Raw genomic sequence first — 21,730 nt, forward strand, 5'->3', positions numbered from 1 at the left:
GGTCTGCACTGGGGTAACCTCTCTGTCTGTGGGTCTGCACTGGGGTAGCCTGTCTGCCTGTGGGTCTGCCCTGGGGTTGCCTCTCTGCCTGTGGGTCTGCACTGGGGTAACCTCTCTGTCTGTGGGTCTGCACTGGGGTAACCTCTCTGCTTGTGGGTCTGCCCTGGGGTAACCTCTCTGTCTGTGGGTCTGCACTGGGGTAGCCTCTCTGTCTGTGGGTCTGCACTGGGGTTGCCTCTCTGCCTGTGGGTCTGCACTGGGGTAACCTCTCTGTCTGTGGGTCTGCACTGGGGTAACCTCTCTGCTTGTGGGTCTGCCCTGGGGTAGCCTCTCTGTCTGTGGGTCTGCACTGGGGTAGCCTGTCTGCCTGTGGTTCTGCCCTGGGGTAACCTCTCTGTCTGTGGGTCTGCACTGGGGTAGCCTCTCTGCCTGTGGGTCTGCACTGGGGTAGCGTCTCTGTCTGTGGGTCTGCACTGTGGTAGCCTCTCTGCCTGTGCGGACTGTGTATCTGCGTGTGTTTTCAGTGTGAGAGAGTGGCTGGATGTAGTTTAGTTAACAGGGAGGGTTCAGGTTCCCTTCTGGAGTCCCTCATAATCATTGCCATGTCGACAAGGGAGTCATCATTAATAGCTACCTTGGTATAGCCACCAGATGATCCCTTCTTGGATCATGATCCTGAATGACACAACACACAGTCTCCCTTTCCCTCTCAGTGTGTAATGAGACTTGTTTTTCCATTGGCCCTAAGCTGCTGATTTGGATGAGGGAACAGAATGTAACATCTCCAAGTTTGCAGATGATACCGAGTTGGGTGGGAGGGTGAACAGTGACGAGGATGCAGAGATCCTTCAGCATGATCTCGACTGGTTGGGTGAGTGGGTAAATCAATGGCAGATGCAGTATAGTTTGTATAAATGTGAAGTTATTCACTTTGGAAGCAAATACAAAAAGGCAGATTACTACCTAAAGGCTGTAAATTGGGAAAGGGGAGTGTGCAGTGGGACCTGGGTGTCCTTGTACACCAGTTGCTGAAGGTAAGCATGCAGGTGCAGCAGGCGGTAAAGTAGGTAAATGGTATGTTGGCCTTCATTGCGAGAGGTTTTGAGTATAGGAGCAGGGATGTGTTGTTGCACTTATACAGGGCTTTGGTGAGGTCATACCTGGAATATCATGTGCAGTTTTGGTCTCCTTTTCTGAGGAAGGATGCTCTTGCTCTCGAGGGAGTGCAGCGAAGGTTTACCAGGCTGATTCCGGGGATGGTGGGACTAACGTATGAGGAGAGATTGACCAGGTTAGGATTGTTTTCACTGGAGTTCAGACAAATGAGGGGGGAATCTCATAGAGACTTATAAAATTCTAACAGGACTGGACAGGGTAGATGCAGGGAGGATGATCCCGATGGTGGGTGTGTCCAGAACCAGGGCTCAGAGTCTGAGGATTCAGGGTAGACAATTTAGGATGGAGATGAGGAGACATTTCTTCACCCAAAGAGTGGTGAGCCTGTGGATTTCATTATCACAGGAAGTAGTTGATGCCAAAACATTGAATGTATTCAAGAGGCAACTAGATATAGCACCTGGGGCAAATAGGACCAAAGGTTATGGGGAGAAAGCAGGATTAGGCTGTTGAACTGGACAATCAGCCATGATCGTGAAGAATGGCGGAGCAGGCTCGAAGGGCCGAATGGCCTCCTGCTGCTGCTATCTTCTGTGTTTCTGTGTATTGCCTCCACCTGATTTCTCTGTAACATTTCAGACTGGGCTAAGTGAGTTGTGGCCTGAATCGTGTCCCCAACATTAAAATCAATGACCCATTAACCCTAACTCTGTCTACCCCTGCCCTGCCCTGCCTGGTGCAGTTAAGTGATCGCACTGCACCCAACATTTCAAAGGGGGCTGCTCCCCAGTCCCCTGGTAGATATCTCCCCCTCCACCAACATCCCAAAAACAGATTTCCTGGACATTGCTCTTTGTGGGATCTTACTGTGTACCAACACGCTGCTACACTTCCTGCATTGCAGCAGCGATGACATTTCCATCTTGCCGGTGAGAGCTTTGGTGCGGCCAGCCGTAGTGAGGGGTGCTATATAAATGTAAACCTCCCTTTCCACTTCCTTGTACTGTCAGTGTGCCTTATTACAGCTGTCAACAACAGATTTGCATTGATGTGGTGCCCTATACGTTGTCAGCTCTCCGAGAGAGCTAGCGAGCAAAGCCTGACCCCAGGCCAGGGGAGGAGAGGTCAGGTCAGGTGACCCCAGACAGTGAGGGACTGTCCTGAAGGAGGGTAGTGAGGGAAGGAGGGAGGGAGAGCTGGAGGGGGAGGCTACTCCTGAGGTTCCAAAGCAGGTGGCTCCGCCTGGTGTGGGAGGGCAATTAAAACGGGAAGTGTACAAAAGGCCAGAATTTGACAAGTTCAGAGATCTCGGAGGGTTGTGGAACTGGGTGAGATGACAGGAGGGCTGAGCAAGCTCTGCCTTTAAAACAAGTTGTTGCCCAAACAAGGACATTAGTTAGGCCACTTTTTTTTATTCATTCACGGGATGAGGGTGTCGCTGGCCAGGCAGCATTTATTGCCCCATCCCTAATTGCCGAGGGGGCATTTAAGAGTCTGCTCCGTTGCTGTGGGTCTGGAGTCACATGTAGGCCAGACCAGGTAAGGATGGCAGTTTCATTCCTGAAAGGGTCTTTAGCAGAGGGTGGTGCGTGTATGGAACGAGCTGCCAGAGGAAGTGGTGGAGGCTGGTACAATTACAACATCTAAAAGGCATCTGGATGGGAACATGAATAGGAAGGAGTTAGAGGGACATGAGCCGAATGTAAGTGGGACTAGATTCAATTAGGATTTCTGGTCTGCATGGATGAGTTGGACCGAAGGGCCTGTTTCCATGCTGTACAACTCAATCACTCTCGGAATAATCTCCAAGATGTTGACACGAAATGTGGGAAAATTGTATAAACTGTGAGGAGGTCAACTTTGATGCGTTGGTGGAGTGGGGGGTTACGAGGCAGATGAGTTCACTGCGGAGAAGTGTGCGGTGATGCACTTTGATCAGAGGTGTATTGAAAAGCAAGATAAAATAAGAAGTAGAATACAATAAGGGATGCAGGACCAGGGATACATGAGGAATATGTTCAATGATCATTGAAAATTGCAGGATACATGGAGAGAGCAGTTAATAAAGCTCACTGTGTTCTTGGTTTTAATAATAGGGATATAGAGAACAAGGGTCCGGTGATACTGAACTTGTAAAAGACATTTGTTAGTCCTCACCTCGAGTATTCTCTACGGTTGTGGGCATCTCATTGTGGATCAATTGGATTTGGGAATGTCGGGAAGGTGGAGCAGTGGGAAGGAGAGATACGTAGAAGGCTAGGTGTGAAAGCATTAGAGAGAGAGTGCAGAGGTGATTTACAAGAATGGTTCCAGGAACAAGATACTTCAGTGCTGAAGACAGGGGCAGCACGATGGCTCAGTGGTTAGCACTGCTGTCTCACAGCACCGGGAACTCAGGATCGATTCCAGCCTCAGGCTGTGTGGGGTTTGCACATTTTCCCCGTGTCAGCATGGGTTTCCACCCACAGTCCAAAGATGTGCAGGTTAGGGTGGATTGGCCATGCTAAATTGCCTGTAGTGTCCAGGGATGTGCAGGCTAGATGGGTTTGTCATAGGAGATGAGGAGTTATGGAGATAGTGTCTGGATGGGGTGCCTATTGGAGGGTTGGGGTGGACTTGATGGGCTGAATGGCCTCTTTCTGCACTGTAGGAATACTATGAAACTGAAGAAGTTGGGACTGTTTTGCCTGGAGAGAAGAAGGTTCAGAGGAGATGTATTGTCTGTCTGAGGAAGGATGTTCTGGTTATGGAGGCATGTGAAAAATGTTACTAAACTGACTCCTGGGATGGCAGGACTGAAGTATAGAGAGAGACTGAATTGCTAAGGACTGGAATTTAGAAGAATGGGAGGGTGTGGGATCTAATAGAAACCAATAAAACTCTAATAGGATGAGACAAGGTAAACACAGGAAAGGTTTTAACCCAATGACTGGGACATCCAGAACCAGGGGTCACAGTCTAAGGATACAGGGTAGGACGAAGATGCAGAGAAATGTCTTCACCCAGAGAGTGGGGAGCCTGTAGAACTTTCTGTCACAAAAAGTGGTTGAGGCCAAAACATTGAATGTTTTCAAGAAGGATTTAGAGTTCTTAGGGCCAATGGAATCAAAGGGTATGGTATGGGGGGAGAAAGCAGGAACAGGGGACTGAGTTGGATGATCAGCCATGATTGTATCGAATGATGGAGCAGATTCAAAGGGCCGAATGGCCTACTCCTGGTCCTAGTTTCTATTTGAGAGAAGGTTTCAAAATCGTGAATGGGCTGGATGGAGTAGATAGGGTGAAGCTGTTCCCACTTGTAATGGGAACAAGAACCAGGAGTCACAGATTTAAAGGGATGTCTAAAAGAAACAAGGGTGACATGAGAAAGAACTCATTCACCCGCCAAGTAGTGAGAGTATGGAATGCACTGCCTGGAAATGTGGACGTCACACCTTTAATTACAGAATCATACAGTTACACAGCGCGGAAACAGACCCTTCAGTCCAACTTGTCCATGTCAGCCAGGTTTTCCGAACTAAACTAGTCCCATTTTTCTGTTTATGGCCCATATTCCTCTAAACCCTTCCTATTCATGTATCTTCCAAAATGCTTTTTAAATGTTGTAATTGTACCAGCCTCCACCACTTTCTCTGGCAGCTCATGCCATACATGCATCACCCTCTGTGTGAAAAAGTTGCCCCTTAGGTCCCTTTTAAATGTTTCCCCTCTCACCTCTATGTCTTCCCCTCTAGTTTTGGACTCCCCCTAACCTGGGGAAAAGACCATGTCCATTCACCCTTTCCATGCCCCTCATGATTTTATAAACCTCTATAAGGTCACCCCCTCAGCCTCTGACGCTCCGGGGAAAATGGCCCCAGTCTATTCAGCCTCTCAGTATAGCTCAAACCTTCCAGCCCTTGCAAGGTCCTTTTCTGAACCGTCTCCAGAGTCATTCAAGAGGGTCTGAGGAAGTGTCACTGGACCCAAAACTCTTCACAGATGCTGCCAGACCTGCTGAACTTTTCCAGCAATTTCTGTGTTTGCATTCAAGGAGGCATTGGATATAAATGGTGTGCAGGAATATGAGGACAAAACAGGAGATTTGCATACGGTGATGATGCTCGTTTGAAGAGCTTGTAAAGACATGATGGATCGAATGGCCTCCTTCCACACCTCACCCATTCTGTGTTGCTGTCAGGGATGGAGAGGGATGGATAGGAAAACAGATGCTTGGTGCAGGAGAGCTGTGAGAGCAGTGAGGGAGTCTGTGATGTGTAGGTGCTCTGAAACACAGTGCACTCACAGTTCACATCCCGATCAAGCTTAATGAGAAGTGACAGGCAGGACAAGAGGGAGGACGGTATCAGCAGAGAGTGGCCAAGCTTTGAACCGTATCTAAACACCGAGCAAATGTGCATCGACCGAAATAGCGAGGCATTGCAGAGCAGTTCTGTGTGTGAGCTGCGAGGAGCAGTTCATGTGTCAGGTTGTGTTAGAGTGAGGAGGCAGTGGAATCAGGCTGCACTCACAGAGAGAGAGAAGAGAGAATTCAACATGATCCCTGCTGTCTGCTCTCACAGTGACAGAGAGAGAGAGAGAGAAAACTCTGTGATACCCAAGGCTCTTTGAAACCCTCAACCCCAACCAGGCACCCTCTCCCCTGGTCTTGCAGCGAGACAGTGGTGGGAGATAAAATCCCACACTCACAGCCCCATCTCTGTGGATTTTTACAACCAATTCCCTCACTGCGATCTAATTCTAACCTGGCTACCTGCAGGGTAAATGGAGAGGAGGCGTAGATAAACAATAACTTGGAAAGCTCTTTCAGACAGACAGCTCAGCCATGAGGTATTTGTTTTATTCATCAGTGAGATGTGGGCGTCCCTGGCTGGGCCCAGCATTTCATGCCCGTCCCTAGTTGCCCCCTTGAGAAGGTGGGGGTGAGCTGCCTTCTTTAATCCTGCAGTCTGTGTTCTGAGGGTTGACCCACAATATCCTTAGGGAGGGAATTCCAGGATTTTGACCCAGCGACAGTGAAGGAACGGCGATATATTTCCAAGTTCACTAATGTCCTTTAGGGAAGGAAACTGCCGTCCTTACCTGGTGTGGCCTACATGTGACCCCAGACCCACAGCAATGTGGTTAACTCTTAACTGCCCTCTGGGCAACTAGGGATGGGCAATAAATGCTGCCTACCCAGTTCATCCCATGAACGAATAAAAGAAAATAAAAGTCAGGATGGTGAGTGGCTTGGAGAGGAAATTGGAGGTGGTGGTGTTCCCATGTATCTATGTCCTTATCCTTCTAGATGGAAGTGGTCATGGGTTTGGAAGGTGCTGTCTGAGGATCTTTGGTGAATTTCTGCAGGGCATCTTGTAGATAGTACACACTGCTGCTACTGAGTGTCGGTGGTGGAGGGAGTGGATGCTTGTGGATGTGGTGCCAATCAAGCGGCTGCTTTATCCTGGATGGTGTCAAGCTTCTTGAGTGTTGTTGGGGCTGCACCCATCCAGGCAAGTGGGGAGTATTCCATCACATTCCTGACTTGTGCCTTGTAGATGGTGGACAGGATTTGGGGAGTCATAGAACATAGAACATAGAACATTACAGCGCAGTACAGGCCCTTCGGCCCTCGATGTTGCGCCAACCTGTGAAACCAATCTGAAGCCCATCTAACCTAAACTGTTCCATTATCATCCATATGTTTATCCAATGACCATTTAAATGCCCTTAAAGTGGGCAAGTCTACTATTTTTGCCGGCAGGGCAATCCACGCCCTTACTACTCTCTGAGTAAAGAACCTACCTCTGACATCTGTCCTATATCTATCACCCCTCAATTTAAAGCTATGTCTGCTCGTGTTAGCCATCACCACCCGAGGAAAAAGGCTCTCGCTGCCCACCCTATCTAATCCTCTGATGATCTTGTATGTCTCTATCAAGTCACCTCTTAACCTTCTTCTCTCTAACGAAAACAGCCTCAAAACCCTCAGCCTTTCCTCATAAGACCTTCCCTCCATACCAGGCAACATCCTGGTAAATCTCCTCTGCACCCTTTCCAATGCTTCCACATCCTTCCTATAATGCGGTGACCAGAACTGTACGCAATACTCCAAGTGCGTCCGCACCAGAGTTTTGTACAGCTGCAACATGACCTCATGGCTCCGAAACTCAATCCCTCTACCAATAAAACCTAACATACTGTACGCCTTCTTAACAACCCTATCAACCTGGGTGGCAACTTTCAGTGATCTATGCACATGGACACCGAGATCTTTCTGCTCATCCACACTACCAAGAATCTTACCATTAGCCCAGTACTCTGTATTCCTGTTACTCCTTCCAAAGTGAATCACCTCACACTTTTCCACATTAAACTCCATTTGCCACCTCTCAGCCCAGCTCTGCAGCTTATCTATGTCCCTCTGTAACCTACAACATCCTTCCGCACTATCCACAACTCCACCGACTTTGGTGTCATCCGCAAGTTTACTAACCCATCCTTCTACGCCCTCATCCAGGTCATTTATAAAAATGACAAACAGCAGTGGCCCCAAAACAGATCCTTGAGGTACACCACTAGTAACTGAACTCCAGGATGAACATTTCCCATCAACCACCACCCTCTGTCTTCTTACAGCGAGCCAATTTCTGATCCAAACCGCTAAATCACCCTCAATCCCATGCCTCTGTATTTTCTGCAATAGCCTACCATGGGGAACCTTATCAAACGCTTTACTGAAATCCATATACACCACATCAACTGCTTTACCCTCATCCACCTGTTTGGTCACCTTCTCAAAGAACTCAATAAGGTTTGTGAGGCATGACCTACCCTTCACAAAACCGTGTTGACTATCCCTAATCAAATTATTCCTTTCTAGATGATTATAAATCCTATCTCTTATAATCCTTTCCAACACTTTACCCACAACCGAAGTAAGGCTCACTGGTCTATAATTACCAGGGTTGTCTCTACTCCCCTTCTTGAACAAGGGGACAACATTTGCTAGTCTCCAGTCTTCTGGCACTATTCCTGAAGACAATGACGACATAGTCAGGAGGTGAGTTACTTTCCTTCAGTAGTAACCAGTAAATGTGCCACAGGGATTAGTGCTGGGTCCACAACTACTTACAAGATATTGTCATGACCTGAATGAGGAGAGTCGATGTCCTATAGCTAAGCTTGCAGATGACACAAAAATAGATGGGAAGATGAGTGGTGAGGATGTTACAGAGTCTGCAGAGGGACATAGACAGGTTCAGAGAGCGGGCAAAACTATGGCAGATGGAAGAGAATGTGGGAAATGAAAGGTTATACACTTTGGCACGAAGGATGGAGGAGGTGAATATTATTTAAATGGAAGAAAACTGCAGAAAGCTACAGCACAGAGGGATTTAGGTCTTCTCATCCATGAGTCACAAAAAGCTAGTATTCACGTTTAGCAAGTGCAATGCTGAGTTTTATTTCAAAGGAAATGGAGTATAAAAGTAGGGAGGCTTTGCTGAAACTATGCAAGGCACTCGTCAGCCCACAGCTGGAATACTGTGAACAGTTTTGGGCCCCTTATCTAAGGGAAGATATCCTAGCATTGGAGGCAGTCCAGAGATGGTTCACTACGGGGATATCGGGTATGGAGGGACTGTCTTATGAGGAGAGGTTGAGTTGGTTGGGCCTGTATACATTGGAGTTTAGAAGAATGAAAGGTGACCTTGTTGAAATAGACAAGATTCTAAGGGGACTTGACAGGGTAATAAATGCAGAGAGATTGTTTCCCCTTTGTGGGAGAGTCTGTGATAAGAGGATCTCAGAATAAGGGGTCACACATCGAAAACAGAGATGTGGAGGAATTTCTTATCTCAGAAGGGTGCCAATCTGTGGACTCCTTTACTACAGAGGGCTGTTGAGGCTGAGTCATTCAGTAGATTCAAGCTTTAGATAAACAGATTCAAGGGTTATGGGGAAAAGGCAGGAATATGGAGTGAGGTTTATCGGATCAGCCATCTTCTCACTGAATGGGAGAGGAGAATTGATGGGCTGAATGGTCTATTTCTGTTTCTATGTCTTATGATGTTATAGTAGAAGGGAAAATACTGGAGTCTTTTGTAAAGAGTGTGATAAATCAATGCTTAGAAAATACCAAAGGGATTTCGCAAAGTTAATATGGATTTTTGAAACAGAAATTGTGTTTGACAAACCTACTGAAATGTTTTGAGTTTGTAACTAGAATAGATGAGGGAGAACTAGTCAATATGGCATATTTGGATTTTTCAGAAAGCTTTAGATGAAGTCCCACAGAAGAGACTATTATGCAAAATCAAAACACATAGGATTGGTGGTAATATACTGGCATGGATTGAGAATTGCTTAACAGACAGGAAGCAGTAGGAGTTAATGGGTCATTATTGAAGTGGAAAATGGTGCCAAGTGGCATATTTATAGGGATCAGAGCTTGGACACATCATGAGTTACTCATGATATATATCGACTTGTATGAGGGAATCATGTAATATTTCCAACTTAGCTGTCAATGCAAATCCAGGTGGGAGTGAGAGCGGTAAGGAGTGGTAAGAGGCTTCATGGTGATTTAGACAAATAGAGTGAATGAGTGAGAAAATTTGTGGCAGATATAAGGTGTATAAGTGTAAAGTTGTCTACTTCAGGATGAAAAGCAATGGCAGAGTGTTATTTAAATGGTGATGAATTGGAAAGATGTACAAGAGGACCTGTATGTCTTGGGAAACTTGTCATTGAAATCAAACATGCCAGTGCATGTTAGGAAGACAACTGGTGTATTTGCTTTCAGTGCAAGTAGGTGTTTGAGTACAAGAGCAAGCAAGTTTTCCTGTAGCTGTGCAGGACCTTGGTGAGTGTTGCGTGTAGTTTTGATCTCCTCATTGAAGAAAGAGTATACCTGCCATAGAGGAAGTGTAGGAAAGGTTCGCGAGATTGATTCCTGGGCTGGGAGAGACAATGGGAAAGTCTGAAAGTGGGATGAGCTCAGACAGATCTCTCAAAGATGATAGGCAGAATGGCCACCATGCCCCCACTCTCATCCACTCCCATCCACTTCCACTCATTCCCAACCACTCACAGGCCTCCAACCCAATCCCAACACCTCTCATCCACCTCCCACTCACTCTCACCCAATGACAGCTATCCCACTTCAACCCACTCTGACTCTCAGTCTCTCCCACCCACCCCCATTTATTCCCACTTAGTCCCACCCACCCCTCACCAACTCTCACCCATTTCCCTCCCATCCCCTCCACTCTCCACCCCACCTCTGACCCCTCACACCCTCCTGTCTTGGACCACAACCTGTATCCAAGCAGTTCTTTACAGATTCAGGTAAATATAATCAAGAGAAGGTTCGTCTAACAGTGATTTGCTTAAATATGCATGTTATTAAGTAATAATGAACGATTATAGTGGTAATAATAAATAAATAATAAATGGAAGAGAAAAGGGAAAAAAAACAAGACGTCTGATACCCTTCTAGAAAAAGCACCAAGTCTCACGCCCTCCTGCCCGTTGGGGTCCCCTCGATTAATGGCTGCTCTGGAGGATTAAGTTTGTTCCTGGCACTGTTCACGAGTCTGAGCTGAGGTTAACACCAGCCATTGGTCGAAGGGGCCCCCGAGGGGCAGGAGGGCATGAGACTTGTTTTTTAACCTTTTCTCTTCCATTTATTATTTATTTATTACTGCCACTATAACCATTTATAATTACATAATAAACATTCATATTTAAGCAAATTGCTGTGGTCAAGCCTTCTCTTAGTTATATTTACCCAAATCTGTAAGGAACCGTTAGGATACATTCGGTGATCCAAGACATTTTTGGAGATGAGGTGGGATTCAGGAAAAGGTGTAAGAGAAGGGAAAGGCTACCTGATGTTCCGGAGACCTTCCCATATTCCGGGCTGGAATGCGGCAGACTCTGGATTCAGTCCTGTAGCAAATTGCTGTTGCTGAGCCTTCTCTTAACTACATTTAGCCGAAACAGAAAAGAGCCGCTTGGATAAACTCTGTGATCCAAGACAACTCTTCGTCCACTCCCCACTCAGTCCCACCAACTCCCTACTCCTCCTCACCCACTCGCCACCTCTCCCACCCACTCTCACCCATTCTCCCAACATCTCCTACCCGGTGCCACACACTGCGACCCACTCCAACTCACTCCCAATCACTCTCTCCCACCCACTCCTCACTTAACCCCCACCCATGCCTGTTCTCACCCAGTACCCACCAACAATGGACCCTCTCCTGATCCCCACTCATTTCCTCCCCCTCCACTATCTCTCAGTACACTCACCCTGTGCCTCCTATCTCCCTCCTTCCTGCCCCGACCCTCAGTCTTCCCCTCTGCTTTCTCCTCTTCCCTGTTTTCTCGCCCTGAGGCATTTTATGGAACACCGAAACAACACATAAAGGTCTGAGGCACAGAGACATGAGCTGGGAGTAATGCTACCACTCAGCTCAGTGAGTTATAACAGTGAGATAATTCTTGTCCGTTACTTCAGCACAATGTGTTCCATGCATATTTAAACCAGGACCTGGCTGTGACCCTCAGAAACTGCTGTTGACTTGTCATCTAAATTCAGTATCTGAATGAATTGTTCACACTGAGAGCACCAGCTCACAACAGGCTGCAAGATCATCAAATATAACTGAGTCTGACAGTAAATGACAATTATCTAATGGTCTTGCCTGGCCCATCTATATCTCTCTCTCTCGACCTGAGTGCCTGACCCTAACTCAGACCATCCACATTGCGGCCCACTGCCCCTCAGAGATCATCAGGTCACAGCCACGACTGAGCTAAAGCCACACAATCAGCGTTTGGCCAGTTCAATCGGTGGAGTGCCAGAGAGGTTTCTGCAAACTAGCGCACATTTTGAGGTAAAAGTTAGCAGGACAAAGGATTTTGCAGGAGAAGCCTTCAAGACTACATTAGAGAAGACAAAGAACCATGAGGGGAGATCCACACTGAGAACAAAACTGGCCACTTCAAGTGAATCAGGGTAATATTTGTATCAAGCCAAAGCTTAGAGTTAAAGTTAGAATCAGGGTTAAATGTGAATTAAGTTAAAGTAAGGTAAATTGAAGTTAAATGAAATGAGATAAAGTTGAAGCTAAGTTAGATGAAGTAAAGAGTCACAACAAACGTATGTATTACATTGAGTATTTGTACCTAAAAGTTTAAATAAAGAAGGGTTGCATTTAAGTAAAATTAAATTAGCTCCCCATTTTTGTCTGTCACACAAGGGAATACCTGGGCAACATTTCCATTGACCAGAAACTCAACTGGATTCACCATCCTGCAGCGAGTAACTCCCCTCCTGACTTCCCAAACCCTGTCCACCATCTACAAGGCACAAGTCAGGAGTGTGATGGAATACTCCCCACTTGCCTGGATGGGTGCAGCCCCAACAACACTCAAGAAGCTCAACACCATCCAGGACAAAGCAGCCGCTTGATTGGTACCACATCCACAAACATCCACTCCCTCCACCACCGACGCTCAGTAGCAGCAGTGTGTACTATCTACAAGATACACTGCAGAAATTCACCAAAGATCCTCAGACAGCACCTTCCAAACCCACGACCACTTCCATCTCGAAGGACAAGGGCAGCAGATACATGGGAACACCATCCCCTGCAAGTTCCCCTCCAAGTCAGTCACCTTCCTACTTGGAAATATATTGCCGTCCCTTCACTGTGGCTGGGTCAAAATCCTGGAATTCCCTCCATAAGGGCATTATGGGTCTGTGGCACATGGACAGCAGTGGTTCAAGAAGGCAGCTCACCCCCACCTTCCCAAGGGGCAACTAGGGATGGGCAATAAATACTGGCCCAGGCAATGATGCCCACATCCCATGAAGGAATTGAAAGAGTGCAGTGTTCCCACTGAGTATTGGTATCTGAGCTGGCGTGGCTATAGGAGGGTGACTTGCCAATGTTTCCTCTAGGGTCATGGTCCTGTTGTCCTCACAGACCCCCACGGATGGGTTTCTGGGGGAGCTGGATGTCTCACTCTGGGGCTTGTGGAGAAACGTGTCTGTGGCTGTGAGAGAGAAAAGGCATGGTGGTCAATGGTTAGGGATGATGTGCAAAGTATGAAGGTGACAGTGGGATTACTGAGAGAGGTGCAGAGGAATTAAAAGAGATACTTACTCGGTTACTGGGACATGGATATCTCAGCAATTCCACAGGAATGGTCCCAGTCATCTCCTGCGATGGCCAGGGTCCTCTCCTTGTAGAAGGTGAGGAGCCTGATGTTGGGAATCCCCCCACTCCCCCACCCCATCCACATGGGGTCTCTTTACCCCATTATGGGCTGTCTTCTCCTGGGGAATGAGAGAAAGGCAGGGATTGAGTGAGATCGAAGTGGGCAAAAAGTGGTGATGTGCCCCAAAGGCCATGGCGGGAGGTGGGTGCAGAGGCAGAAGTTAGAGCGAATGTGAGGCAGCACAGAGCAGAGTGTGGCACTTACCCTGGCACAGGGTCACTGACCTCCTTACCACACTGCAGGTCAGTCCTCTGGATGGACCCAAGTGGTGATCTCAGAGCAGGCTATCAGCTCCTGGTTGGGAGGTGACCCTCTCTGCTGGTCCCCCAAGAAGAAGTTGGCTCAAGGGACCTGGCAGAGAATTGTGATGCCACCTTCCCCTTCTCAAACGTGGTCAGAATCTGTCCATGATGGAGCGTGACACTTTCGGAAAGCCACAGTGACCTTTTGAAGATGGTGCCTGGAGAGTGATGGAAGCATATTAGCTGTGACTTCACTGTGTTTATTTGTATATCAAAATGTGTGTCAGATAATCTGAATAAATCTTTTGTTGTTAACTTCTGCATGTTACCTTGTACCATTTCGACACTGTGGTATCAAACAGATTAATGCCTTCCTTGCGTGTTGTGGATTTACATTTAAAGGAGAGTACGTTATTATCGAGAATATCAAAAGATACTTCCAAATCTGTTTCTGCCCGATGTTTGTCAACATAAATACAACTTGACTGCATCAGAAATGAAACAAGGTGAAAAAGTGTTTAGACAAAGCTGCTATTAATTGATTTGTTGCAGTAAAAGTCTTAAGAATTAAATCTTGACATGTGATCTTTTCAGTCAGTCAATGTAATTCAAATGAATAGCAGCCCCCAAACACCAAAATGTAACCGCTGAAAGTCAAAGCGTGATCCCTCAAGAGAATCCCTCGCAAAAAGATTATTGTGACCAATTCTGGGCTTCTCAATGTGATTGGTCTGCCTGTAGTTTCAATAGTAGGCCCTGTTCCCAGGCCACCCAATGGAACTCAGGCCGAATGGCTCCCCTTAAACAATGCTGCCAGTGTGAAGTAGCTACAGGGTGGACATTGGGATCATAGGCGAGCTGACATGGATAAACATATGGATGATAACGGAATAGTTTAGTTTAGATGGGCTTCAGATTGGTTTCACAGGTCGGCGCAACATCGAGGGCCGAAGGTCCTGTACTGCGCTGTAATGTTCTATGTTCTATGTTCTATGACATTCGAGCACAGGGAGCCCCATAAAATTCATCCCTAGGATATGAACATGGATTGAGAACAGCTGCAATCCTAGCCCTGACCAGTGGAGACCCCACAATAAAACTTCCGCTGGTTTGAAACAAACCGTTTGCTGCTACTTTCTGTTTTCTGTCATTCATATCCATGCTGTTACAATCCCAACACATTTTATAAAATACCTGAATTTCAGTGACTGACTAAACATATCACAAATCAAGATGCCAGGGTTGGAGGGTTGGAGCTATAGGGAGAGGCTGAATCGGCTGGGGCTATTTTCCCTGGAGCATCGGAGGCTGAGGGGTGACCTTATAGAGTTTATAAAATTATGAGGGGCATGGATAGGGTGGATAAGCAAAGTATTTTCCCCAAGGTGGGAGGTTCGAAAACTAGCGGGTATAGGTGTAAAATTTTAAAATGGACCTAAGGGGCAACTTTTTCACACAGAGGGTGGTGTGTATGGAATGAGCTGCCAGAGGAAGTGGTGGAGGCTGGTACAATTACAACATTTAAAAGGCATCTGGATGGGTATATGAACAGGAAGGATTTAGAGGGATATGGGCCCAATGCTGGCAAATGGGACGAGATTAATTTAGGATATCTGGTCGGCAAGGGCGAGTTGGAATGAAGGGCCTGTTTCCATGCTGTACATCTCCATGACTGTATTTAATTTGTAAAAACTTTTACTGTAACAAATCAATTAAAAACAACATTGTCTAAGCACTTTTTTTATAAAGCAAAGTGAATTTTAAACTACAGCAAAAAGCTTCCTCCATGTCATAGTTTACTTGTCCATTAAATTAGGAATCTTTTTGATTCCTTTCAGTGCAGATCAGGGCCATTCGGCCCAAGAAGTCTGCACCAACCCTTGGAAAAGCATCCCACCCTATCCCTGCATTTCCCATGGCTAACCCACCCGGCCTGCACATCCCAGTATACAATGGGTAATTTAGCATGGCCAATCCATCCTAACCTGCACATGTTTGGACCATGGGAGGAAACTGGAGCACCCGGAGGAAACCCACGCAGACACGGGGAGAATGTGCAAACTCCACACGGTCATCCGAGGGTAGAATCAAATTGGACTCCCTGGTGCTGTGAGGCAGCAGTGCTAACCACTGAGCCAGCCCAAAGTCAGTCTCACTGCTATGGGACTGGAGTTACATGTAGGCCAGATTGGGTAAGGATGGCAGATTTCCTTTCCTAAAGGGTGAAACTGAACCCTACGGAGCTTTAAAACAATTCAATAATGTCAACGCCACTTCTACTGAGGCCAATGTTATTATTTCCAAATTTGTTTTTCCTGAGTTCCTCTCACTTTTGCTCAGGCATGATGAGTATAGTAGCATAGCACCATAAGAAATAGGAATAGGCCATTCAGCCCCTCGAGTCTGCTGTGCCATTCAATAGGATCATGGCTGATCTGACATTCCTCATGTTAACTTTCCTGCATTTTCCCCACAATCTTTGATTCCCCGACTGATCAAGAATCTATCTGTCTCAGTCTCAAATATAGACAAGGACTCTACCCTCACAGCTCTCTGTGGCAAGGAGTTCAAAAGACCCTCTGAGAGAACAAATTCCTCCTCATCTCAGTCTTGAATTGGCGTCCCTTTATTCTGAGACTAAGCCCTCTGGTTCTAGACTCTCCCACGAGGGGAAACATCCTCCCAGCATTTACCCTGTCAAGCTCCTTAAGAATCCGATCTGTTTCAATGAGGTGACCTCTCATTCTTCTAAACTCCAAACTTTAAGTAAGTGAGGTCATGATCAGAGCAGAGTGGGACGTTACTGGACTCACCCAGTAATCTCCGAGTTCACAGCCTGGAGATCTGCGCTCAAATTCTAGTAGGGTCAACATAAATTTCATGAATAAATTCAGAATAAAAAGCTACTATCAGTATTGAAATTGACTGAACTGTTGCAAAACTTAATTTTTTCCTGAAGGAAATCTGCCATCCTCACCTGATCTGGCCTACGTGTGACTCCAGACCCACAGTTAGAGCTAAGGGGTTTTAAGTAATGTAGACAGATTCGAGAAGATGAGTCTGTTTCCATGGAGAAGAGGGGTTTGAAAGGAGACTCGATCGAGGTGTTCAAAACAAGCATTGGGCCTGGACTGAGTGGGGAAGGGGAAACTGTTCCCTTTGGTGGAAGGATTGAGAGCCAGTCACCAGAGGCTGGCATGGGATTAGGATTAGGGCAGAAGAAGCAGCAGGGACATGTGGATTTACGCAGCGAGACATTAGGATCTGACAGCGTGGTGGGAGCCTTCCATTAGCTATTCAGCCGAAAATAAAACAATTTACCATACATAACACAGTGTGGAGCTGGAGGAACACAGCAGGCCAGGCAGCATCTGAGGAGCAGGAAAGCTGACATTTCGGGTCTGGTCCCTTCTTCAGAAATGTCAGCTTTCCTGCTCCTCTGATGCTGCCTGACCCACTGTGTTCCTCCAGCTCCACACTGCGTTATCTCTGACTCCAGCATCTGCAGTTCTTACTATCTTTGAGTTACCTGACGTGACAAGTGGGGAGAGAATGGAACTGGATTAATTGTTCTTGTAGCGAGCTGTTACAGACTCAATAGGCTGAATGGCCTCTTGCTGTGCTGTAAACCATTCTATGATGGTATGAGTCCTAATGCCCTCTGAAAGGGCACTGATTAATGTTGTCGTTGTGCATGTTGATCTCCTACAGGGACATCACTGCGATCACAGAGGTAGCTCACTATCTAAGGGTGACTAGGTCCGGCCCAGCTAGTGATACTCACATTCCAGGAATAAATAAAACCTAATTGGGTCACTCAGAGTTAAACCCCTGTCATTCCGAGTCTCTCGCTCTCAATTCACACTATTTTCCACAAGTGGTTCCCAGTGCTGGCATCTGCTGCCACCTGCTGGTGTTTTGAAAAGAGTACAAGGTCGCCCTCAGTGGCTGGAGATGGAGGTTTGGGTGATGTTAACATCACACACAGGATCCTGTGGCTAACAGGGCTGATGTCTTTCCTCTCAGTCAGTGGGGATGTAAGCGGTCTGCACCGCGGTAAGGTACTGACCAGAGGGGAATTTTTTGGAGCTGGCACAGAGATGGACAGAGTCTAGCAGGGGTGTGGCAAGGGCTCTCTCCCAGGAAGGTCCTGAGTCCGATTCCCTGCAGCTGGAAAATTGATCTGAATGCAGTGGGGAGGAGGGAGGTGGGAGGAGTAATGTCCCCTCGTGCCAGAACAATAATTAGACTATTTAAGGAGCCAACTGAAACAGAGGGCCATAGAAACTAGTTGCAGCTGTAGGCCATTCAGCCCTTCATGCTTGTCCATCATTCAATAGAATCATGGCTGATGATCCAACTCAGTCCCCTGTTTCTGCTTTCTCCCCTTAACCTTTGGTCTAAGATCTAGCCATCTAGCCCTAAGATTTATACCTACCTCCTTCTTGGAAACACATAATGTTTTGGCATCAATCGCTTTCTGTGATGGAGCATTCCACAGGCTCTCTGCTCTCTGGGTGAAGACACTTCTCCTCATCTTAGTCCGAAATGGGATACTCCCTATCCTCAGACAGTGAGCCCTGGTTCTGCGCTCCCCAGTCATGAGGAGCATCGTTCCTGTGTTCGCCCTGACAGGCTGTGTTAGAGTTTCACCGTGATCCCAAACGGCCTCACCTCAGATGTCTGTTTAATTTTTGTGTTTTTAACATTTTAGTTAATGCCAGCAGGTCATTGTCAGTGTAAATCAATGTTTCATTGCAACCATATCTGACATACACCTCAAACTGTTGAAGAACCAGCAATAATCTCAAAGTTTGCTTTTCCACGGGTGGGAGCTAGACCGTGATCACTGTGAAGCAGGGCCAGGAGGAGTATGAACACAGTATTATAGAGATCCACGGCACAGAAAAAGGGCCACAGCATGTTGTTCTAGGGAACTGTCCTGAATACACTCTGTGAATTTTTCCTCATGGCTTCCTCTGCCTATCAGACTATCCCAATCTCCATGAAGATTAAAGACCCCCCGCCAACCCAACCCCGGTGAATGTACTGCCTTTGTTACTTGCCCTTATTGTCTTCTGATTTATTCTCTGTCACACCATATACTGACTGTTAGGATCCTATAGACTACTTCTTACCAGTGTCTTCTTCCCCTTCCTGTTTCTTACCTCCACCCACATAAATTCTACATCTTCTGTTCCAAGATCATTTCTTGCTATCGGACTTGGTCCGTCTTGCACCAACAATGCTGTCCCACATCCCTTTCCTTCCTGCCTGTCCTTTTGAAAATCACATACCACTGAATATTTAGTTCCTAGCTTTGATCTCATTATAAACCATGTCTTTGTAATGGCTACATGATCAGACCCATTGTCCTGTATTTGTGCTGTATTGTGATAAAAACTGCATATTTTTCTCTGTTTACTTTTGGGATGTGGGCGTCCCTGGCTGGGCCCAGCATTTCTTGCTCGTCCCTAATTGCCCCCTTGAGAAGGTGGGGGTGAGCTGCCTTCTTGAACCGCTGCAGTCCACCTGCTATGGGTTGACCCACAATGCCCTTAGGGAGGGAATTCCAGGATTTTGACCCAAAGAAATGGCGATATATTTCCAAGTCAGGATGGTGAGTGACTCGGAGGGGAACTTGCAGGGGGTGGTGTTCCCATGTATCTGCTGCCCTTGTCCTTCTAGATGGAAGCGTTCGTGGGTTTGGAGGGTGCTGTCTGAGGATCAAATAGAGGGTCATTAATTTTGAATTTTTTATATAATTTTTCTCCCGAGTATTAACTGCTGTTTTTCCGAGTTTGGTCCTTCCTCCCACTCTGGGTATCATTATCTAACCAGCTGTCATGACCCAGAGATAGTAGGAACTGCAGATGCTGGAGAATCCGAGACAACCAGGTGTAGAGCTGGATGAACACAGCAGGCCAAGCAGCATCAGAGGAGCAGAGAGGCTGACGTTTCGGCCCTATAGCTGTCCTGACCCATTCACTTGGTACTATAAGGCTACAGCTCACCCCTCCCGTACCCGCTCGAAAGCCCCAGGTACCCAATTCACCAGGACCCTGGACTCAGCTCAGCTCCAGTGAAGTGCATTCCCGCTGAACAACCCTCTGCTATCCCAACACTGGTACCAGTGCCCAATGAACAGTGCCCTATTCCTCCCACATCAATCTCTGAGTCATCCATTTCTCACCTTGACTTTATTTATCCTGTGCCAATTTGCCTGTGGCTCAGGGAGTAATCCAGAGATTGTTATTTTGGAGGTTCTGCATTTTAATTTATCTCTTAATTGTTCAAAGTCTTCAGCTAAACCTCCTTTCTAGTCATAGCATCATGGCGTCATACGGCTCAGAAACAGACCCTTCGGTCCATCCAGTCCATGCTGACCATGCTCTCAAACTAAACTAGTCCCACCTGCCTGTGATTGGCCCATATCCCTTCGAACCTTTCCTATTCATGAACTTATCCCCACATCCACCACTTCCTCTGGAAGTTCATTCCACATGAACCACTGTCTGTGTAAAAAATTAGCCCCCATGTCTTTTTTAAATCTTTCTCCTCTCACCTTAAAATTATGCCCCACCCTAGGGAAAAGACACCTGCCATTCACCTTATCCATGCCCCTCATGATTTTATAAACCTCTGTAAGATCACACCTTAAACCTCCTAGACTCCGGTGAAAAGTCCCAGCCTATCCAGTGTCTCCTTATAACTCAAACCCTCCATTCCCAGCAACATCCTGGTAAATCTTTTCTGAACCCTCTCCTAATAATATCCTTCCTATAACAGGGCAACCAGAACCACACGGTATTCCAGAAAAGGCGTCACCAACATCCTGTACAACCTCAATATGACGTCCCAACACCTATACTCAAAGGTCTGAGCAAAGAAGGCAAGCTTGCTAAACGCCTTCTTCCCAACCCTGTCTAACCTGCGACGCAAATTTCAAAGAATTATGTCCCTGAACCCCTGGGTCTCTCTGTTCTGTAAACACCACCCAAAGCCCTACCATTAACCCTGCCCTTGTTACCTTATCAGTGTTGGTCCTAATGTGGAATGGATAGTTGGGACTCACAGTATGGAATGAGGTGGGTACAAGGGGTGGGGGGGGGGTGGTGGGGAGCGGGTTAGAACCAGTTGTAGGGGCTGGGGCAATGGTTGAAGTTCGAGCCAGGATGGGAGGAGAAGTGTCATTGGCCCCCTGAATGATCTCTGCCAAGACTATGACATCGAAGCAATCTCCCACAACAAATCCCAGGCAATGGCTCGGTTCACAACAGGCAGCTCAAAGGGAAGGTCACAACGCACAGGGGGTGGGACCAATTGGATAGCATTCTCAAAGGCACCTTCTGGGCTGAATGGTCTCCTGTTATGTTGTACCTTTAAAATTCCCATCCTCACTTTCAAATCCAAACATGGTCTGCCCCCCCACTCCCACCCCACATCAGGAATCTCCTGAAGCCTGGAACTCCTTCCAGATCTCTGCCCTCCTCACATTCTGCACATGGGGAGGTATGTCCACATCCCACCCCACTGTGATCTCAGCCTCAAACTCTGGGAATTCTCATCCGAAACCGCTCCACCTCTCTCACTTTCACCCTCACTCTCTCACTGCCTCACTCCCTCGCTGCCTCACTCCCTCACCGCCTCACCCCCTCACCGCCTCACTCCCTCACTGTCTCACTCCCTCACCGCCTCACTCCCTCACCGCCTCACTCTCTCACTGCCTCACTCCCTCGCTGCCTCACTCCCTCATCGCCTCACCCCCTCACCGCCTCACTCCCTCACCACCTCACTCCCTCACCACCTCACTCTCTCACTGACTCACTCCCTCGCTGCCTCACTCCCTCACCAACTCACCCCCTCACCGCCTCACTCCCTCACTCCCTCACCGCCTCACTCCCTCGCTGCCTCACTCCCTCGCTGTCTCACTCCCTCACCGCCTCACTCCCTCACTGCCTCACTCCCTCGCTGCCTCACTCCCTCACCACCTCACTCTCTCACTGACTCACTCCCTCGCTGCCTCACTCCCTCACCAACTCACCCCCTCACCGCCGCACTCCCTCACTCCCTCGCTGCCTCACTCCCTCGCTGCC

General features: G+C 47.4%; 1 protein-coding gene across 1 annotated transcript in view; it reads right to left on the reverse strand.

Annotated features, from left to right (window-relative positions):
• The window catches only part of LOC125483950 (heat shock 70 kDa protein 12B-like), a 33,782-nt gene extending 15,611 nt beyond the window's left edge, over positions 1-18,171 (reverse strand). Inside the window, exons 1-2 of the mRNA XM_048600655.1 lie at positions 18,073-18,171; positions 13,964-14,119 (exon numbers count right to left, since the gene is read on the reverse strand). Of these exons, the coding sequence (XP_048456612.1) occupies positions 13,964-14,119; positions 18,073-18,171 (255 nt within the window). The remainder of the gene's footprint in view (positions 1-13,963; positions 14,120-18,072) is intronic.
• Positions 18,172-21,730: the final 3,559 nt, after the last annotated feature.

The sequence above is a fragment of the Rhincodon typus genome, chromosome 1 (assembly GCF_021869965.1).
Source record: "Rhincodon typus isolate 14 chromosome 1, sRhiTyp1.1, whole genome shotgun sequence".
Lineage (NCBI taxonomy): Eukaryota > Metazoa > Chordata > Chondrichthyes > Orectolobiformes > Rhincodontidae > Rhincodon > Rhincodon typus.